This window comes from Sprattus sprattus (assembly GCF_963457725.1).
Source record: "Sprattus sprattus genome assembly, chromosome: 4".
In the NCBI taxonomy this organism is placed as follows: domain Eukaryota; kingdom Metazoa; phylum Chordata; class Actinopteri; order Clupeiformes; family Clupeidae; genus Sprattus; species Sprattus sprattus.
The window spans coordinates 4,964,164-4,984,995 of record NC_137923.1 but is presented as its reverse complement, the minus strand read 5'-3'; the positions used below and the strand labels follow the sequence as shown (position 1 = coordinate 4,984,995).

Sequence of the window (20,832 nt, the reverse complement as noted above, 5' to 3'; positions counted from 1 at the left end):
TTGAAATGGTCGGTGAGGATCGAGGTGGAGGAGGAGGCAGAAAAGGATTTACGTGATGGATTTAACAGGGACATGTTCGTGACAAGGATCTTGAGGGAAGTGATGGAGCAGACACCGGAGGAAGTGTTGGCAGTGGGATCGACTGGGAGCCCCCTCGCTTTTGAGGTCACTTTCAGGAGCCAGGCGCTGGTGGATGTTTTCGTCGAGCGGTGGAGGAGGAAAAGGGAGGAAGGGGCACTGCCGGGGCTTCTCCTGACCCCCCTCTAAAAGAGGAGGCCTTTTTCGGGTGGTGGTGAGAGTTTATGACCCTTTCTTGGACCGGGTACACATCGAGTGGTACCTGAAGAGTAGATGTGAGGAGGTGCTGGGGGGGACAGAGCTGCTGGACGTTGGGGGCTTCTGGACCTGTAAATACAGCTGAGGGAGGACCCGAAGGCACCGGGTGGGGTTCTGCACCTCCCCAACACGGTGAACATTGGATTTCCTATGTGGGGCAGCCACTGAAGTTTTGGGTGGAAAATGTTTATAAAGGGTGTGGGGTTGGGTGAAGGGTGGGTGAGGCTGACTAGCACGTAGGCTAGTTAGCCGCACAAGCACATGTTGGGTTTTTTGTCTGAAGTGTGTGGTAATGGGGTGCTAATTGGCTAATTGGCCAGTTAGCAATTGCACATGGGGGATTTTGGAAATGTGTTTTTTTTTTTGGTTGTGTGTGAGTTTGTTCGGGGTTGGGGTGTTTCTGTTGGTGTGGAGGGTGGGGGATAAAGTGTATGAAATGTAAAACGGGTGTTTTTGTGTTTTGATGGAAGGGTGTTTGATAATGGGTTTGGCGAATTGGCTAACTAGCCAGCTAGCAAGAGCACATGTGGGGATTTGGAAAAGTGTTGTTGGGTTGTGTGGGGTTTTAGTTTTCTTGAAGGGTCTCAGTGTTCAATCATTGTGTCCTACTTTGTTTGGGCATTGGGGCTTTGTGAAGGGTTTGTTCTGTGGTGTTAGATGTAGGACATGTTTGATGATGTATGTCATAAAAATGGTGCAGGTTTGGTTGGAGTTTTTGGTGAAGGGTTGTGGGTGAAGTGTGATGTAAGTGTAAAGTGTGGAATTTTGTAATAAAAACAATTTAAAAAGAAAAAAAATCAGTTTAATATCTGATACGTCCCCTACCCGGGGACCATATATTAAATTGATTTTTGGAACTGGGAGATGGAATAGGGGCTTGCTCCGTCCACTCCACGCATCGACCTGGTATTGCAGTACCTCCAGGAACGGTGCACTCCCACCCAGGGAGAATCTTCATGTTAAAAGACAGAATTTCATTTAGCAAATAGAGGTTTAATGAATGAAGCTCTGCTTCAATCAGCATGGACACTAGTGATGGCGGTCTGACACTGAAGCGCCGGTACGTGATTCAAACCATAAACTACACCAACCATCAAACCACTGCTTCGAAGGTTGCTTTGGCACGGAAAAATCACGTGACATATGACGTGCGAGCCAACTGCTTAATTCTCTGAATGAACCAGCTGAGTGGTTCATAGCGCATCACACGGACCAGTCAGGTGCCGCCACTGAAACTGCCACCGCCTCGTTTCGAGTCTGAATTGAGGCGCCTTCAAAGCATAAAAACTTCAGCGCAAAACATTGCGTTTGGTTCGTAGTGGCCATCTCATAGTGTGTCAGTCATTGCGTTCTTGTTGATAAAGCATAATTATGGAAGCACCAAGGATGAGAGGCCGTTGTGACATGTGGGAACACTTTATTCTGATCGATCATGATAAGGTGCGCCTGCTGTTAAATATTTAGGCTATAGGGAAAGTAGACTGTATCAGCAGGCTAGTCCTAAAAAGTATCTATCTATCTTTCTATCTGTCTGTCTATCTGTCTATCTGTCTATCTATCTGTCTATCTACCGTAAATCCTCAAAAAAAGGCCGCGATTCAATTACAAGCTGGGCTTCAGATAGTAGCCGGGGTAGTGGTTCATACGAACAAATAAGGGCCGGGCCCCGAATACAAGCCGGGGGTAAAATAAAGTAGCCTATATTACTGTAGCAGCATCAGTCCGTCGGCAAGTAGGCATCACAATTTAATTGAATGCATTTCACAAATAAATGTTCTCCTCTTGTTTAATATTATATTATATCATATTTTTGGATAATTTCATGGGCTGTTTGCAATAAAAAAATAAATGTCCCAGTGTAGGACTACTAGGCGAATGTTTGGCCTAAATGCACGTATCGTATAGCCTACTGTTGTTTATCTGTAACGTTTTAGTTGGCTAGGTTACTTTTTCCAGAAGGGATCATAAAACAGTTGTAGACTTACTTAACTTTGATATTAAATTCAAAGAGATGCTGTATGCTGATTGCTGAAGAACATTCGGGAGAAAAAGCAGCAAAGAAGTTTGACATTGACCCGAGACGAATGCGATAGGCTACGACTAGCAGGTGGAGGTAGAAAGAAAGTTAGGCTGGATATCAAACCAGCTCGTTGAATACATTTTTTCAGTCCGCGATAAGTATAATAGAGGGTCTAGAAAAATTATTAAAATCGAGGCTTTGGAAATCTTTTTCTCCGTGACTGACAGTTGACACCACACCTAAGCGCTACGCGATGTGAAGGAAGTGTTGAACGCATATGCAATGAATTATATTAGCCTACTGCAATTACGCCCATTATTTAAATAATACAATTCTATAACAGAAGATAAGTAAGAAATAAAGGCCTGCCCCTAATACAAGCCTGCCCCAAATAAAGGCCGGTGCGCTGTGCAGCCTTAGTAAATAAAAGCCCCGGCCACAATTGGAGGATTTACGGTAACTTACTAATTATAGGCCTATGATAAGTGCAGTCATTCAGCTAGCTTTGAAGACTAAATGCTTTTTATCTTTACAAGTAATATTGATTAAAAATATCTCTGCAGGTGCGGTGTTTCGCATGGATTGAAGTACCATGGAAATACTTCATCCATGAATAGGCATTTTACAGCAAAGCATAGAGCTTCTGTTAATCAGGGGAACACAAGTCATGGTAAGGTATATGTTTTATTATTGGACACACTCTATTGCTATATTATATAAGTCCATGACTAGGCATGTAATTGTACCTAAATCTTTATTTTGTGTGTCTTTATTTATATGTTTTAGTCGAGCGTAAGCAAGAATTGGATGAGGCTCTGGTTAATATGGTGGTGAAAGACCTGCAGCCTTTTTCCATTGCGGATGACAGTGGCTTTAAGAACCTTGTGGCTTTGCTGGATCCAACCTACACTCTGCCATCCAGGCGGGCTCTTAAGAACATGGTGGTCCAAAAATATGAAGAGTGATATGTTTTACTAAGAAGCGGAAAAATCCAGACATACAAATTGCACTCTATGGACAAAGGGTAAAGCAAGTCCAAGTTATTCGGTTTCTGGGAGTCTGGATGGATAGTAAAATGACCTTCGGTGAACATATCCAGAGAGGTGTGATGAAATGCAAAAAGGCAATAAATATTATGAGGTGCTTAGCTGGGAGTAGCTGGGGAGCCAGTATGAATTCCCTTATGCAAATTTACACTGCCATAGTAAGAGCAACTTTAGACTATGCATGTATCGCGTATAGTTCAGCTGCCAAGTCACAACTGTCCAAGTACGATATAATACAGGCACAGGCTATCCGGCTGTGTTGCAGGGCTTTTAAGACCTCACCAGTTTCAGCTCTTCAGGTGGAGGTAGGAGAGATGCCATTGTCCTTGAGACGTTTGCAGTTATCTATGGTATACTGGACTAATCTGCAAGGCCGCCACACACAGGCTCACCTAACCAAATCAGTTTTAAAGTCATGCTGGGAACATGGGCGCACAAAGGTCAATAGTTTTGGATGGGTAGGAGATGGCTCTGCCAGGAAGCTAGGGTTATCCAATTTGACACACAGTTGTTCAGTACCACTACCAGCAACCCCTCCTTGGCTTTTCCCCATGCCTACTGTGGACATTGAAATGACAAAGAAGGCAAAGAAAGGTATTGAATTTGATGGGATGAATTATATGATACAAGAGTATATTAGTACCAGGTATAACGGATCAATTCAAGTATTTACAGATGGGTCAAAAGATCCAGGTACGGGTAAGACAGGGGCAGCAGTGCACATACCGCAGTTTAATGTCTCAATTAAGAAAAGAACCTCAGATTATTTTGTTATGTTCATACATACATGTTCTGTCTGTGTTTGCGCCTTGAGTATAGCACAATTCATACTCCGTCGTAATTCAATGTGCTTCACATAAATAAAAGCAAAAGGTCAGTACATAGTCATAAAAACAGTACATTATAGGAAATAAAAGCATGAGAACAGTAAGGCATAAAAACAGTAAAAGTTGGAAATAAAAGCATAAAAAAAAGAATAATAAAAAATACTAGGTTACTACTGTAAGCAATAATACTTCAAGGAACTGTTCATAGCCAGTTAGCAGAGAGCATCTTTGTGAAGACACAAAGCAGAACTAAACCCGTTCCCTTCTGGTGGAAAAGGGGTATCAGAGGACTGTGAGCTCTGACTGAGACAGACGGACACTACTATGAAGCACAGAATTAAAGTTGATAGCCAGTATCAGTAATGGTCTCCCGCTTCTCTTTCCTCCACAAGTATTTTGGTCAGTGTCAAATAACCCATCAGTGAACTCATAGTGGGCTTATAAACCGGTGAGTCTGGTGTTTTTGGCTAGGTTAACATCAATAGTATCTGATCCAGCACCATGTCAGTCAGAAGAGGAACTGTGATGTTACGAGGAAGCAAGTGGCTTTGCATGTGACTGTTCAGAAGAACGATGATTAAACCATGGAACATTACTGGGTTGTTCTTTGTATTTTTCATGCCATGCTGTTTCCACTAGACGCTGCTATGGCTGGTGAAGTGTTAGGAGTTTTACTTCATCCATAAATTGCATTCACACTGGATAGGATTACTGATAAATGGGTAGTAAGCTCATTGCAGTAGCAAGTCAAAACACCTCAAAACCTACTCCTTTTTAATTGGTTTAGACTGAAGAAAAGTGTTGAACTGTGTACTGTGAAAGATTCCACTAACCCTTTAAGTTTCAAAAGTGACGCTTGTTTTTATTTGAAGAACTGGTTGCACTGGTTCACAGAAAGGGCTAAGATTCAACTCTTTCAATGTCAGCTAAAGTGAAGACAGCTGTCTCTGTTTCTACTCTGATGGATGAACGCTCAGTAGCTTTATTTGTCTTTCCAAACAACTTCATCTGATATTATTGCTTCACTCTTGGAGAGAAGCATTGCTATAAAATAGGGTACAGGTACAGGGACAAGGGAACAGTATCCATTAAAGCTATAAATATTGATACCAAATCTGGTGTACAATTTGGAAACAAGTGAAAAAGGGAACACAAAACAAGAAAATAGCAATGGGAAACTCAACGTTAAAAAGGAACTTTAATTTCATTTAAAGCCAGTGTCTTGGTTTGTCCGTTCTGGGCTACTGTAGAAAGATGGCGATGCAACATGGTGGACTCCGTGGGAGAGGACCTACTCCCTATGTAGACTGAAGGGCTCGTTCTAACGAAAACACAACAATTCATAGTTACAGGAAGTTATTACAAAACATAATTATTCTACTACTAAACACCACTAAAAACTACACACTGTAGCAGGCTTGAATGGAACAACTCAAAGGCACAATATGCAACAATTATACTTCAGGATTAGGGTTAGGATAAGCAGTTTAACCTTAAAATAACAGCTTAAAAAAAATTGGGTCGCTACAATGCCTTTTAATATGGAGAATCGCCTCCGTGCCATTGCGATACAAGGGTCCTTAGGCATATAACTGCATTCTGTAGTTTTGCCTGCCGATGCCTGCCGACCTGACTTTGATTACCTTCTGCCGATCTAGTAAGTAGCTTATTTGCCGTCTTGCTTTGTCTTGTATTGCACTTGCTTGATGCTTGATTGTGTAAGGACAGTCGTTGAGTAACTAGTTTGTCATAATGTCAAAGTCAGCACATTTCCAGAGATTTCGTTAGTTTAAGCTGCTAGCATGCCGTTCGCGAATAGCTATTGTTCCGTTGTGCTGCTTTAACATAATACGTATAACGTATTAAAAAAAACAATCATGCACAATCATGAACAGTGCCCATGTTGGAGGATGCATGCTCCTAAATGAAAATCTCTGGTTTAAAAATATGAATTTTATATAAATATTTATATATTTAAATGTAATTCCATGGTCAGAATTTCTTTAAAGTATGCCAGGTTAAAAAAAAAAAACATTTCTGGGACAAAACAAAATCGCTGGTTTAATTTATACAACCGCAAATAAATGAACTGTCATGTAATATCTGCTCTGTTCTTAAACCTGCATTCTCTTTTCCCTTGACGAAGAAGAACATTCCGGTAGCCGCTCCCAGTATTCCCAGAGTCAGACCCACTCCACAGAACACTGAGGGACCAAGACTGGGCTCTGACACCTCAACATCTGAGGAAGACACACACACACACACACACACACACACACACACACACACACACACACACACACACAAACACACACACACACAAACACACACACACAAACACACACACACACACACACACACACACACACACACACACACACACACACACACGCATGTTACATGATGCCACGATATGTGTATGATGGTTACACCGGTATTGCAGATTTTAAGACCTTCAATACTTGACTACTTGTCCTAGATTAATTGTTTAAGCACTTTTAGAACTGAGAGGCTCATAACTGATTGCAAAGCCTTTTGTTGTATATAATATATCCAGGTTAATGGGGAATGAGTCACACAGTTTATTTGCTGTAGCGTCTCACCCCAGTATCTTGTCAAGGGCCCCTCCAGTGCCGAGTGCTCCACAGTGCAGGTGTAGATATCCCCCTCCTGAGGGGTGAACTTCAGGGTGGAGAACTGGTTGAATGTGCCATCGTTGTTTATGTGGATTTGGCTTGAGCTCACTTCCTGTGTCACGTTGTTGTTGTTCCTGGTCCACTTCACCGTGAGTCGAGGAGGGTAGAACCCAGTGACGTAGCAGATGAGGGTGTTCTCAGAACCCAAACGCACCTCATCACGGACATACATGACACTTACCGGGGGTTCTGCAATTAAACAGTTATTTCACTTTATTCTTAAAAAATAACACAATTTAACATTCACTTTGGCCTTGTTAAAAAAATAATTAAAAAAAAACAATATCAATCGGCATTAGAAACATGTCAAAAGTTAACGATACTCACTGCAGTGTTAAGAGTACTAACTTTTCAATTCAAAGTAAAACTTATTTTTAAAAAGCTGCATTTTACCTTTTGCCTCTGGAGGATAACCAAGTTGTCCTGCAATGTATTCCATGGCATCCTGAAATTCCTTCATTTCATTGTAAGCGTATGAATATATCAGTCCATATAATTTATCCCAGGATATGGGGTCTACAACACTTGGTATTGTGATGACGACTGTCTTGTTCTCAAAGTCCACATACAATACCTGATTCCCATCAAGATCTGCTGAAAAGTATTCCTGGTTTTTGTCACAGTATATGTCGTTGACGGCATCTTGATACACAACTGGAGCACAAAAGAAAAACACAGTGTATACATTATCTGTGTGCATGCGGGCTATAGAGCTACAGTATTTCCCCCCTTCCCCCCGTCCCACCTTCCTGTCTCCACCCGGCCGACCTCAAGCAGATGGGTCCCCCCTTATGTGCCGTGGTTCTGCTTAAGGTTTCTTCCTGCCCAACAGGGAGTTTTTCCTTGCCCCTGTTGCCGTTGTGCATGCACTAAGGGGGTTCAGGCTCTGGGCTCTGTTAAGCGCCGAGAGGCAATTGTATTGTTATGGCGCTATACAAATAAAATTGAATTGAATTGAAAGCATAGGCCATGGCATTACCTTTAAATGCCGGTTTCAGGTTTAAGTATTTGCCTATCGAAATACAATAGGCCTCTTTAGGCCTCAGTTCAAATGGCCTACTCCGTCAGTAGTTCTACATCTCAGAATGTGTAAAACCACGTCATATTCTTAAAGGAGTCCATGTTGTATTCCTTTCTGCCTTTTGTTCACTTTAATTTAATCATCAAAAATACTTTGTGGTTTAATAACAACTAATGGTAATATACTGAGCCTTTAAACTCATTCCATGATTGTGGGAATAGGCTATTGTAAAAACTGTTTATTGCTATTAATTTAATGGTCAATTCATCTGCTGGACCTCTATAAGAACCCAGTTTGGTGGATAGTTCAGATTTGACCAGAATTACCCAGAATAATGGTTTATCAAAAACAATCAAACAGAATGAAAAACAACTTCTCTCTTCAGATCCTCATTGCACGCGAACTTCAGAAGATGTTTTGATGTGACAATTATGTAAGGGATAATGTAAAGTCCAGACATTGTTTTGTAACATATATAATAATTGTGTTTATTTTACGGCTCCTCAGAATGTTCCAATGAATGTTTTAAAAAAAAAAAATGTAATAATGACTGCCGGACTACACATTGCCTTATCATGTCAACAATAACTTTTAGGGTAATGTTTTAAGGGTGTCACTACTTACATTGAATTCCTGTGCCCTTGACACATGTTATCCAAAAACAGATGACAGCAATCTTCATATTTCAAATGCGCTGATTGATATACCAATGTGTGCTGACCCATGTACTCGGACTACAGGAAAACCAACTGCAGCGCAGAAATGTTTTCCACCTCTTTCAATAAGTTATGGCTGAACAGAAATATCCAATAGGAAGGCCAGGTTCATTAACAGTCATTAGTATCTGGGTAAGATCCAGAGGCATATCTAGGGACAACAGGTTGGATTTGAGTATATTTAATGAATTGTATTTGATGTCATGAACTTGTAAAGACACTGTGTTTTCTAGTGCTGCCTTATCTTTGTTCATCAACTGAAGACAGCACTTGTGATTGGTACATTGCTCTGCCATTTAACTTATTTGATATAGCAGTTTGCCTGGAAACATATGACACTGTATCTTCTTATTTTCTTGATTGGTCGGTTGCACTGAGTGATACCAACCTTCACACACTGCTTTCTCCTCACTGAGGGAGACCATGTCCAGGTCAACACTGATTTGTGCTTCTGTCCTCCTGCCATTGGTACATCTTCTCCTTGGAGTAGGTAGGTGAAAAACTTGTACATCAGAATCAGAATCAGAATCAGAATCAGAATCATGTTTATTGGCCAAGTATATTTTCATATACAAGGAATTTGTTGTGGTGTTTAGTTGCTCTCAATGTACTTTAACTGAAAATGTGCAATATATCACAACAGTTTAGGATCAAATAAATAAATATAATGTAATATAAATATAATAATAAATATAATAATGTACATGCAGTACAGTAACAGAAATAAAGAGTAATTAAAGAGGAGTTATGCAGTTAACAGAAGTCTCAACTTTGGACATTTTAAGCTATTCATAATATCCTAATATAAATAGCCTGTAATGTGTTTGATTTTTGTTTTGTTTTTAGATGGATATTGCCAGTACAGATGGATTCGTTGCTACTCTAATTCAATGAATTTGTCGGAAATGGTGTTTGTAGAGTCGTACTTTTATAATAAAATGGAATTCTTAGTATTTAACAGCACCGTCGGCTGGTATGTCGGCTATTCAGATTTTGGAATTGCTCTAGCACGTGGAAAGAATGAAGATGAACACCTTCTGCCTTATGAGCGGGGCTCTGTAGACAGACTATGCAAAGTCAATGCTCATGTCTACAAAAGCCATGGAATGGACAAAACAAGTGAGTATAGGAAGTTGAATGTAACCAAATACGTGACCAGTCATGAGTGACTGAAATTTGAATGGAATGGAGTTAAATATGTCATTAATATTATATACTGTTTATATCATATATATATATATTATATACTGTATATATCATATATATAATGTATCAAGTCTTTTTCCAGTTTCAAGATGTTTTACATGTGGCACGGTTTCTGAAACCTGTGCTAAACCTAATTCTATGCCAAACACTTTGTTTTTAACTCTTTTTACAAAAAATAAAACCCCCGATTGAAGACACAACATTCAGAGATGGATAATCTTAGTGCCTTTTCAATGCACTGCCCTTTAAAATGATACGCACACAGAGTGTACCAGTATGAAAGGAGGGTATTGGTTGCAAGGAGTTGCATTCTTGCACCAATTGCACACAGTCTTATTTTATGCAAAGAGTAAATGTACAAAGCGTTTCATTTAGTTGTATACGTCTTACATTCAGCAAAGGGCATATCGTACATTGTAGCACTGGAAATGTGAAAGGTGCATTTAATCTGTGCATCTCTTTGGCAAATAGGATTTTGGAACAAAGTTCAACTCAGTGCTGTATTTGTGTGTGTGCCGTTACTGTTACTACAAAAGCCATAAGCCAAACAAAGATAGTATTTTAGAGTTATCATACTATTGTGTAGTTAGGGGTTGAAAAAGTGTAACCACATGAAAAGCTATGTCTGCCATGTGACACAGAAAAAGGGAACATGGTGTAGAAAAGGGAACATGGAGTAGACAAAAGTTGCATAAAGTGAACATAATAAAAAGGAACAGTTTAAGTCAGGCACGTGCACAGACATTCTGGGGGCCAGGTGCTCAAACCAAAAAAAAGTGCACCCATCGCCAAAATAATGTTTGACATTTTGTAAATGAGATAATTCAATGTTGTGCATAATATTCAAGAGTGACTTACATAATCTCTATGGCGCTGACAACACAGTACACACACATTGGTTTTTACTGTTTTCTGAAAGAGTTGAAGCATAAGATAATAAGATAAAGATAAAACTTTATTGCCACACAACAATGTTGGTGGTATTCTTTGTCATAGGTAGCTCAGGCCAGTAGGAGGGGAGAGAAGGGGGTAGGGAAAACAAAAATAAAAAAATACTCCAGGTCAGCATTGAGAGTTCAGGAGTCTGACAGCAGAGGGGAAGAAGCTGTTGTTGAAGCGTGTCGTTCCAGCTCATGGACCTGTAGCGTCTACCAGAAGGTAGAAGTTCAAAAAAGTCATGGCTTGGATGGGAGGAGCCTCTGATAATGTTCTTTGCGCGATTTAAGCTACGCTCAGCATACAATGAGAGGACTGATGGAAGGTCACAACCTGCGTGACATTTGATTTATTGTATGGCTTTGTTGCATTTATTTCATGCCAGTATTATTATAAATCTTGTAAACTCATCTCTGTGTATGTGGACTTTATTTATGTACCTTGGGTTTAGTCAGCTGGTGCACTGGGTTGGGTGCCGATTTCCATGCCCCCAAATCCCTGCACGCTTTCAGGCGTGAGGGTAGACGTGGCGATGTCCTGTGCTGCCGTCAGGTCCTGGTTCGAGGTAGATCCACCTCCCGTGAGGCCATGAGAACGTGTGTTACCTGCCAGCTTGGATTTCCCACGTCTCCGGACGTCATTATAGCGTTTTCGGCATTGTGCAGACGTTTTCTGGTGCCCCGTAGCAGAAACAATCAGGGCAATATCTTCCCATGCTTGCTTGACTTTGCTAACTTTTGGAGGGTTTCTCACATCCCCATATATATCTATCTCCTGGCTGTGCGCAAGTGTGTTTTTTCCGCCGTTATAATAGCAAATGCGCCATAGAGCCGCCCACACAGCTACTTGTGTTTGGCGCCGTCCTACTTGCGTTTCTGATCGTCTAAATAGGGCCCTAAGTGTCACCTAATAATCTAAGTTACACACACAGAGAGACACAGAAAAGCCATGTTCCTGCTTACATAAAACCATGATTCATACAAGGTAATTATTAATAAAAGGCACTTGATTAATATATCCTTGTGTCATTTACAGTGTTGTAAAATGATCGCCACCATTCATCACTCTGAAAAAACTGCACTTTTACAGTTGAGCCCAGCGTGAATCTGGATTTGGTGAGGCCATTCAGTAGCCATCATCGCGCCATGCTGATGTGTAGTGCCTACAACTTCTACCCACGAATGATCCGTGTGACCTGGTACAGAGACGGCCAGAAGGTGACCAGTGATGTCTCAGCCACGGAGGAGCTGGCGGATGGAGACTGGTACTACCAGATCCACTCCCACCTGGAGTTCACCCCCAAAGCTGGAGAGAAGATCTCCTGTGTGGTGGAGCACGCCAGCCTCAAGGAGCCCAGGGAGTTTGTCTGGGGTGAGGACTGGCTTGCAGTTATGTCTGTTTCAGCTGCTTCCTCACGCGGCATCTGCTGTAGTTAGTTTTGTATATGCTGTTTTGTCATTTCTGTGTTGAGTTTTGAAAAAAAAGTAATCCAATAGCCAGTTGTATCATAATCGATACACACTTAAATCGTGCTGACTACTTCTCTGTGCATGAGATTAGCAAATTACAGAAAACTAAATTAACCAAAGACGAGGAGGATGTCAAAATATGTGGTGTTCGATTTCTTATCGTCTAATGTTCAAGCTGTATCTGAAATCCTTCTCTTCAGCATTACAACTGTGTGTGTACCCTCTATACTGACAGACTCCTCCATGCCCAAGGCTGAGAGGAATAAGATTGCCATTGGGGCTGCTGGCCTGCTGCTGGGACTAGTGGTCTGTGCTGCTGGACTGCTCTACTACAGGAAGACATCAAGAGGTTAGCAGTTGAGAGTTAGAACAAACATGACACATTGGATTACTTTAGCGTTACTTACTGTAATATGGAAAATGTATGAGTATATTACAGTGTTTCATTATAAACACATCCTAGACAAACTCAAAACAACCACAAGATGAACCAAAGTAGAAATAATGAGAAAGAAACAGTCTACTGGGTTTCTAAATATATGTTTTCATGCACAGGGTGGATCTTGGCTCCTCAGAGATCAACCCCTACCCATTGACGGCATAATTCATGTTCCTTCTCATCCTCCAGTGCTTCCTTTACATGTGCCATCCTTGCCAATCAGACATTATGACTGAAGTGAAAATTGAATTCAGTTTCTTCCATGGATGCCAACACTGGAGTGGAAGTCTGAGTAAGCACCGATCTAACAGTTCCCAAGGTTTAATTTATCTTTCTTGTGTGTTTAATTTCCTGCAGTTTTCAAATAGGTTACATTCTTTGTTAAGTTTACATCCTTATGCCTCAGGTCAAGGTAGTGCTTACATCCAGTAGAGAAACCTGTCAAGAAATTGCCAATTTTGTCGTGGCACTATCATTTTTATTAAGGCTAACATTCAGACAGGCAAACATTTTCAAAAACATCTAGGTAAAAGCGTGAATAAAGAAAAGAACATCAATGAACTTGTGTTTGAGTATTGTGTTCTCTTAAAAGACTGTATCAGCCCTCGGACATGCTGTCAACACTGGTTCTCATTGTACGTCTAACCATCACAAGATCATCTCACAGGAATCAGTTTCTGACATCCTCATATTTCGGTTGATTGAGGATTCAGTTGATGAAATGTGGTAGTTGACCCCTTCAACATACTTGGATCTACACACAGATCTACACCACACACCCTTTAATAAACTCTAAAGATACACAGAGTTCATTTCAATGCTAATCCTCAAATTCTTTGGAGAAAAAATATTCTAGATCAGTTCTCTGTAGGGAATGTGCAACATCCCTTAATTTGTCATTAGTGGGTACTGGATTTGAAATAGACTCCTTAAAAAGACTAAAACAGGTTTATAGTTTATACTCAACGTATCCTGACAGAGTAGGGACCTCCTGACTTCCTGTTCACAGATCTGTTCTGACCTGAAATCAGAAGGACCGTGTCTGCAACGCATGATTGATGAATTATGTCGAAGTTAGGAATTGATCAAAATAAACACCTTCCTACATATGTCCCCTTGCACTGACAAACACGGAAATATATATATTTTTTTTTTTCACTGTCAGCCAATGACTTAATCTGGACTTTCTAAAAGAGCCAGCATGCTTTCCTCTCAGCAAGTAGCATGGCACCCGTCCAGTGTGTGTACCAGTCTACCAGAGCCAGATACAAGAAAAGATACTTTGGAAGCTCACAGCCATTGAAACTGGGCTACATATTCCTGCAAGATTGTTTTATTGATGAGGAGGAGGGTGATTTGAGATGCCCAGGCAAGAGAGAAGGTAATGTGTGTTAACTATGTGTTAGTGTGTCACACTGGTTCAGGAGGTAGAGGATGTGGTATGTTTATCTGTTTATGTGTATTTATGTTTAGTATGTGTATTTATGTTTAGTATCTATATTGTATATTTATTGTTATCTAGTAGGTCTACTACTCTGTCTTTCATATGTTTATCTAATGTTCAGTACTTATTGTTAAGTTATGTTATGGTATATCATGTTGGAGTACTTGTATGTTTATATGTTTATATGTTATATCTTGTTATGTTATGGTAGTGTGGTATGGTGTCCTGTCATAAGAATTTCAGTGCCCAGTCTAACTCTGTTGTTCTGTGTATCTGACAATAAAAGACTTGACTTGAGAGGAGTCGTTTAGCAATCAGAAGGTAGGTTGCTAGTTTGATCCCGACTCCACACTGAACCCCCGACAGCTTCCGATGCGCTGGTTGGCAAGTTCACTGTTCTCAGCCTGCATGCTACACCAAAGGGTACCGCTAAATACTGCAGGGTACTGCTAAATAGAATTCATAGTTCACCATGACTACCAGTAGATGGTGGCCAAACTCTATGCAATGAAGAATACAAAATGCAGTTAAAAGGGTCTGTAGTTTATTTATTTAACCTTACAACATTATTGTAACATACTGTGTTCTAAAATGGTTTAATAACAGACACAAGGTAAGATCCACACTCTATAATCTTTAAACATGAGGGTAAAATGGAATCACATTTTTTTCCGTCTTCAACTGTGTGTTCCACTAATCCCACCACTTTTACCAATCTGTCCGTGTGACCTTTTTGACCTGACCTCAGCCCAATTTTAGATTTCAATTTTAAGATTAAGCCTGTGATGAAGGTGCAAATGTGCACCACTTGACATCTGACTTGATAAGACCCACCCAGACCTGTCCACGTGCCCCTCCTAAGGGTGTGTATGACAATACTCATGAAAAACTAAATAGGCCTACATCAAAGAATAACTAGAGTAATAGCTGTGAAGACAATGAACACGAACAAGATGTTTCATTTAAGCAATAAGGTACGAGAGGCAGTACTGTATCGTCAATAATGTACTGTTTGAGGGTCCTGTTGAAATACGTTCACTAAATCGGTTGTTGTGACTTTGACGATCTCAGAATAAATAAAAATAGCCTATACAATTTTTTTTTTGGGGGGGGGGGGGGGGGGGCGGGGGGGGGGGGGTACGTGGGGTTTATACTAACCTGCCCCAACTTGCTCATTTTGTCAGATGCTATGACCCAGATGTCTTGTGATAGTCACACATCTGTTTTGGTGCTGACCATGTTCAAACATATGAGCTTATAGGCATGACCCTGTGGATATCTGGAATGAATAACCTTATTTAATATAAAGTAATTTAAGTATGTGCGTCAATTCGTATCATTTGGAAATGTATACCATTTCAATGAAGTCCACATAAATCAAACATCCACTTCAGTCTCCTCAAGTTAAAAGGACTAGTAGTAGTTCATTTGATGATTATTCACCTGTTTGGCCACACCAGAGCAGTACCATACCAGTAAGACTCTCATAGCGAGGTTAATTTGGATGACATTGCACAGGTGATGGGACTTATGTTACTGTATTGAATATCACTTGGAATCAGAATATTCCATCAGATCCATATGGTTGTATTATGGATTACTCATAAATATATTGAGATTAATCTTTATATTGACAAACCTTGCCCATGCCTTGACACATTAACTTTGATAAAAGAACCTGAGTCAAAAAAATATACCTGGAAACTTGGACATGGATTACCTCCAGTGAGAGACAATAGGTATTCAAATACCCCAGTTCTGTGTATTGCAGCTGTCAAGCTAAGAAGGCACCGGATGCCTAAAAGAGCCCGGGTGACGTAATGTTGACGCGTGAGTGACAGTTTCTATGCCAACGTTAGCATTACGTAACCCGGCATCTATATTGCTAATAGTAATTCCTCCTTTTGTGCGACAATATTAAGCGACTAAAAAGTAGCTGATGGCTGATGGTGCCGTCAGATATGTCTATAAATCACAACACATTAAGGAGTTTCTTAATTTAAGCACAACAACAGATGAATAGCTTCAAGCTAACAAGATAGCTCGTTACACTAGCACGAGCTAGCTAGCTGATGGAATGTGCTTACTTTGATACATACATTTGATTTATATAAACTAGCGAATCAACAACTTTCCTACCAAAGTCAAACATCAAGTACATGGTTGTTTTGGTTGGTTTATTGTAGGTCAAATACAAGCAAGCCGGTCTCAGGTAGCGAAGTTCAATGCTCTGAAGTAAATCGCGTTATGAGCGATAAAGAGCCTGGGTGACGTATTGGCGTTGGCATAGCAACTGTCACTCAAGAGTCGTTCGAAAGTCAACATTACATCACCCGGGCTCTTTTAGGCATCCGGTGCCTTTTTAGCTTGACAGCATCACAAGCAAACATTTTAAATGATGTGCTACGATAAAGAGGGGGCAAATCTTGTATTACTTAACTGGTACTTTCTTGGTTACGGTTGCATGAATGTATTATTGCAGGTGAGATGCCCTCCCCAACTTGGAATTCAAACTGATATTCCTTGTCCCTATGGTATGGAATTCAAACTGATATTCCTTGTCCCTATGGTATGGAATTCAAACTGATATTCCTTGTCCCTATGGTATGGAATTCAAACTGATATTCCTTGTCCCTATGGTATGGAATTCAAACTGATATTCCTTGTCCCTATGGTATGGAATTCAAACTGATATTCCTTGTCCCTATGGTATGGAATTCAAACTGATATTCCTTGTCCCTATGGTAGCACTTCAGCATTGCCTTGCCCTTTGGCTCCATTGTGTGGCCAGAGTGTGTAACAAGCTTGCAATTGGACTTCAACAGTGGAGTGGCTGTATCCAGACATTTGCTAGCTGTTTGCATGTTTTTCTTAACTTCAATGCAACCCATAAACATCTCAAGAAATGTCTTCCTTTCTCTCCATTTTTATTAAGTTGCCTTTTTGCTTCTGTGTTTTGCACATACAGAATGGTGGAGCAAAACATCTGCCTTCTCTTGCAGGAAGTGAGAAAGAGTGAGAAACAACTGCCTTCTCTTGCAGGAAGTGAGAAAGAGTGAGAAACAACTGCCTTCTCTTGCAGGAAGTGAGAAAGAGTGAGAAACAACTGCTAAACAGTAATTGTGTTGATGAGTCTTGAAAGAGTGAGAAACAACTGCTAAACAGTAATTGTGTTGATGAGTCTTGAGAGAGTGAGAAACAACTGCTAAACAGTAATTGTGTTGATGAGTCTTGAAACACCCAGATCCTTCTTCGTTTCATCTGTAGACTTAAGGTCATAAGCCTGGATAGGTGATCATTCATTCATTCATTCATTAATTGAATGCAATAACACACATCACGATTCTAAAATCTGATAATGAAATATTCAGGTCAGGATCACAAGCTCATCAATCATTCAGATCAATAAATGAAAACACCTTATTAAGAAATGCAGACAATGTTAGAGAGTTTAATGCCATTATTTTTGCTATAACCTTGGTTCTCTGTGCAAAAGAGAGATACATGAAGTATGTTTTCAGCTTATCAGATCACACTGATATAAGTAGTACAAATTAGTTTGGTCAGATAAACCTGAAAATATAATGGATACACATGTACAAATCTTTATTTCATTAGAATTAAATAACAAAATACATACCCTTAAAGTAACCCCATGACCAATAAAACACCAGTTACACGGGAATCTGGAAAATAGTTTTAAGCAGATCTGACAATACAGGGAAGGCTGTTCTAGATTTTAGGGTCCAAAATGGCAAAGGAGAAATCACCCGTTGCTTTAAGTCTAAACTCTGGAACAGCCTGCAGATCATGATGAGTGATGATTGCCCTCACAGGAGTATAGGGGGGTAGAAGCTCTGATATAAAATTTGATGCCACGCCAAAGAGTGCTTAAAACATAATCCCCCAAGACCTTGACATTCATGCAAAAACATACTAGAAGCTTTTTGAGAGACACTAGCATTGGATGAATATGCCTGTGAGTTCTTGTTAAAAGCCTGGCTGCTGTATTCTCCACCACCTGAAGTTGAGCGAAGCAATGCTGATTTAACCAAGTAAACAGAGCATCAGTAGTCCAGATAGAGATAGATAGTGTAGAAATAAAAACATGATTCACGAAAAAAATCGTATCTTCCTGTCCATTCTTCTTCCATCCCTGTGTAGAGTTCATCATTTTCTATGGGTCTTCATGTGCATGGCTAAAGAGTATTTATACCGTAAGGCCTTCCCACACTCTGGACAGTTGTATGGCCGCTCACCTGTGTGGATTCGCTGGTGTTTCTCTAATGTACACCGGCGGTGGAAGCTGTTTCCACACTCAGTGCAAACAAAAGGCTTGATGTTAGAGTGGAGCTGAATGTGCTTGTTCATTTCATGGATAGTGACGAAGCATTTGTCACACAGGGGGCAAGCATACGGCCTTTCCTGGGTGTGCCGGCCAATGTGGCATCCAAGGCTTTTAGCGTTTGAAAAGGTCTTGTCACAAATGCTGCAGGGGAATGTCTGCATTTTGGCTGGCTTTCTGGCCGGCTTTTTTTGACCTGTGTGGATCCTTGTGTGGTCTTTTAGCTTGTAGGAAAGAAAAAACGCTTTCCCACAGGTGGGACAGATAAACGGCTTCACCCCGGTGTGTTTCAGCTTGTGAATCCGCAAACTGCTGGAGTTAGCATAGATATTACCACAAACCGAGCAGGGGAATGTCTGCATTTTTGCCTGCGTTTTTTGACCAGTGTGGACCCTTGTGTGGACTTTTAGCCCGCCTGCCTGAGCAAACGCTTTCCCACAGGTTGGGCAGACGTGAGGCTTTTCCCCAGTGTGTATCCGCATGTGAACCTGCAAACCGCGGGGGTAAGCAAAGATATTACCACAAAGCGAGCAGACATGCGGGGTCAAGCTTTTTGGTTTGGTCTTTGCTTCACAGGTTTTATTTTTTCTGCCTTTACAAGTTTCTTTCTCACTGTGTTGTTGTTGTTTCTTTTGCACTTGGCTTCTATACCTCAGTAGATGGCAAACGCGGCCTTCCTGATTTAACCCTTCAGGTTCATTAAGCACCAACACCTCAGAATTGTTGTGATCTTCTTCTGCTTGTGGTGTTGGATACAGCAGACTTTCTTCTGAGAATTCACCCAGACTTTCTTCTGAGGGTTCTGGAATATCATGGTTGTGTACTTGCTCATTCTCAGGTTTGACCAAACAGTCTTTGAACGGGTCCACAATCATCTCAGCAACATCAAAAGAAATAGGTTCCTCAGGTTCAGACTTCATCTCCAATTTGAGGTTCAAAAGATCCAACTTCATCTTCTGATCATCTCGACTGATTTCAGTTTCTCTCAAGGGCACCTCAAGTGAGAGAAAATATGGATCTAAATCTGGCTCTGGTTTAACACTGATGGGAACCACAATACATTCAGCTGTTTTTGGTTGTGGTGATGGGATTGAGGCCCTGTGGCTGTGTGGCTGCTTCATCATTTCCACTTGTTGTATGTCCACACGTAGCATGAACCACTTTTCTATGTTGGGTTTGTAACACCTGTATTCATTTCCTTCAATTATAGTGAGCAATCTTGGCAGTGGTGCACTCCTCCACACCCTGATGATGGTTCAGCCTCAGTGTTTGGCTCTCTGGGCAGTCCTATGGAGAAAGAAAAAATTTGTTTGCTTTAGTCTGCACTAGAGAATATCAAGATTCAATTAATAAATAATGTCACAAACACAATATTGAACCTTGTGTTCTCCCCCAGCTTAATTTATTAAAGCTATTTTGACAACCACACTTAAATTTGATCCACTGGCTTAAGGCTAAAATGTGTCTCATGCATTATCCTATACACCATATGAGGTTAATGTATGAGTTTAATAACACAATATGATTGCTATTCTTGTCAGAGATAACGTTACAGAAACTAAACGTAAAAGCTGAAATGTAGGTTGTCAACGTTATCCACGTGACGGAGAGACTTTGTGTATTTCAAATCTGAGCCAAGTCTTATACGCTATGGTTTTCGTAAAACGGTTACACTTGCACATGCAATTTGTCCATTAGTCTTCATCAAGTTTTGAAACAGAACTATATAAACTTCAGACTATTTAGCAGATCATCAACCTGCTATTAGCCAACTTTTTAAATGGCCAATGTAATTTCGAATACTCACGCTCAGGCACGCTACGTGTAACCTTTTTGACAAAATGTATGAACATAAACAGATGAATAAGTACAATCTAATGTATAACTTTCATTTTACTTCAATAACTTACAACGTTACATTGGTTTAAAGTTTCGAGGTACTCCCATCCGGCAGTGTTCAGTGAACGACAAGTCAAATCAGCTCGAGCAACTTTCGGTTACAATCTTTCAAAATAAAAGTCCTTTAATAGCCCCGTGTTTCATAAACTGTCAGAAATATTAATTTCATAGAAACATCAAAATGGGTTAAAAACGATTCACTGATGTTAAAAAGAGTATGATTTTCATGTTTAAATATAGGGAACACTAAATGACTAAATAGGCAATTTTGCAAATATTGTAGTAAGACACAGTAAAACACACCACAAGGATTGTCTTCATTAAAGTTGGTTGAACATGTTCAGAACACTGTAAAGAAAGGGTAAAAAATGTTAAGCAGCAATGATTCTGGTGACTTCAGATTGTGTCTCAATAAAAGTGGGGTGGAATATG

General features: G+C 40.4%; 2 protein-coding genes across 2 annotated transcripts; one reads left to right on the top strand and one right to left on the bottom strand.

The window, feature by feature from the left end:
- Positions 1 to 300: 300 nt before the first annotated feature.
- LOC308364497 (H-2 class II histocompatibility antigen, A-R alpha chain-like) lies at positions 301 to 8,671 on the bottom strand (the record flags this gene model as incomplete). Its single annotated transcript, XM_080837631.1, has 5 exons — positions 301 to 500; positions 6,350 to 6,469; positions 6,833 to 7,114; positions 7,319 to 7,579; positions 8,668 to 8,671. 5 exons carry the CDS (start codon positions 8,669 to 8,671, stop codon positions 301 to 303), a joined length of 867 nt encoding a protein of 288 aa, XP_080693757.1.
- A 414-nt stretch (positions 8,672 to 9,085) lies between these two features.
- LOC308363956 (rano class II histocompatibility antigen, A beta chain-like) lies at positions 9,086 to 12,900 on the top strand (the record flags this gene model as incomplete). The annotated part of the gene is made up of 5 exons (XM_080836879.1): positions 9,086 to 9,152; positions 9,509 to 9,781; positions 11,894 to 12,175; positions 12,509 to 12,622; positions 12,829 to 12,900. The coding sequence occupies 5 exons, from the start codon at positions 9,086 to 9,088 to the stop codon at positions 12,867 to 12,869; spliced, it is 777 nt and encodes a 258-aa protein (XP_080693005.1). The 3' UTR covers positions 12,870 to 12,900.
- Positions 12,901 to 20,832: the final 7,932 nt, after the last annotated feature.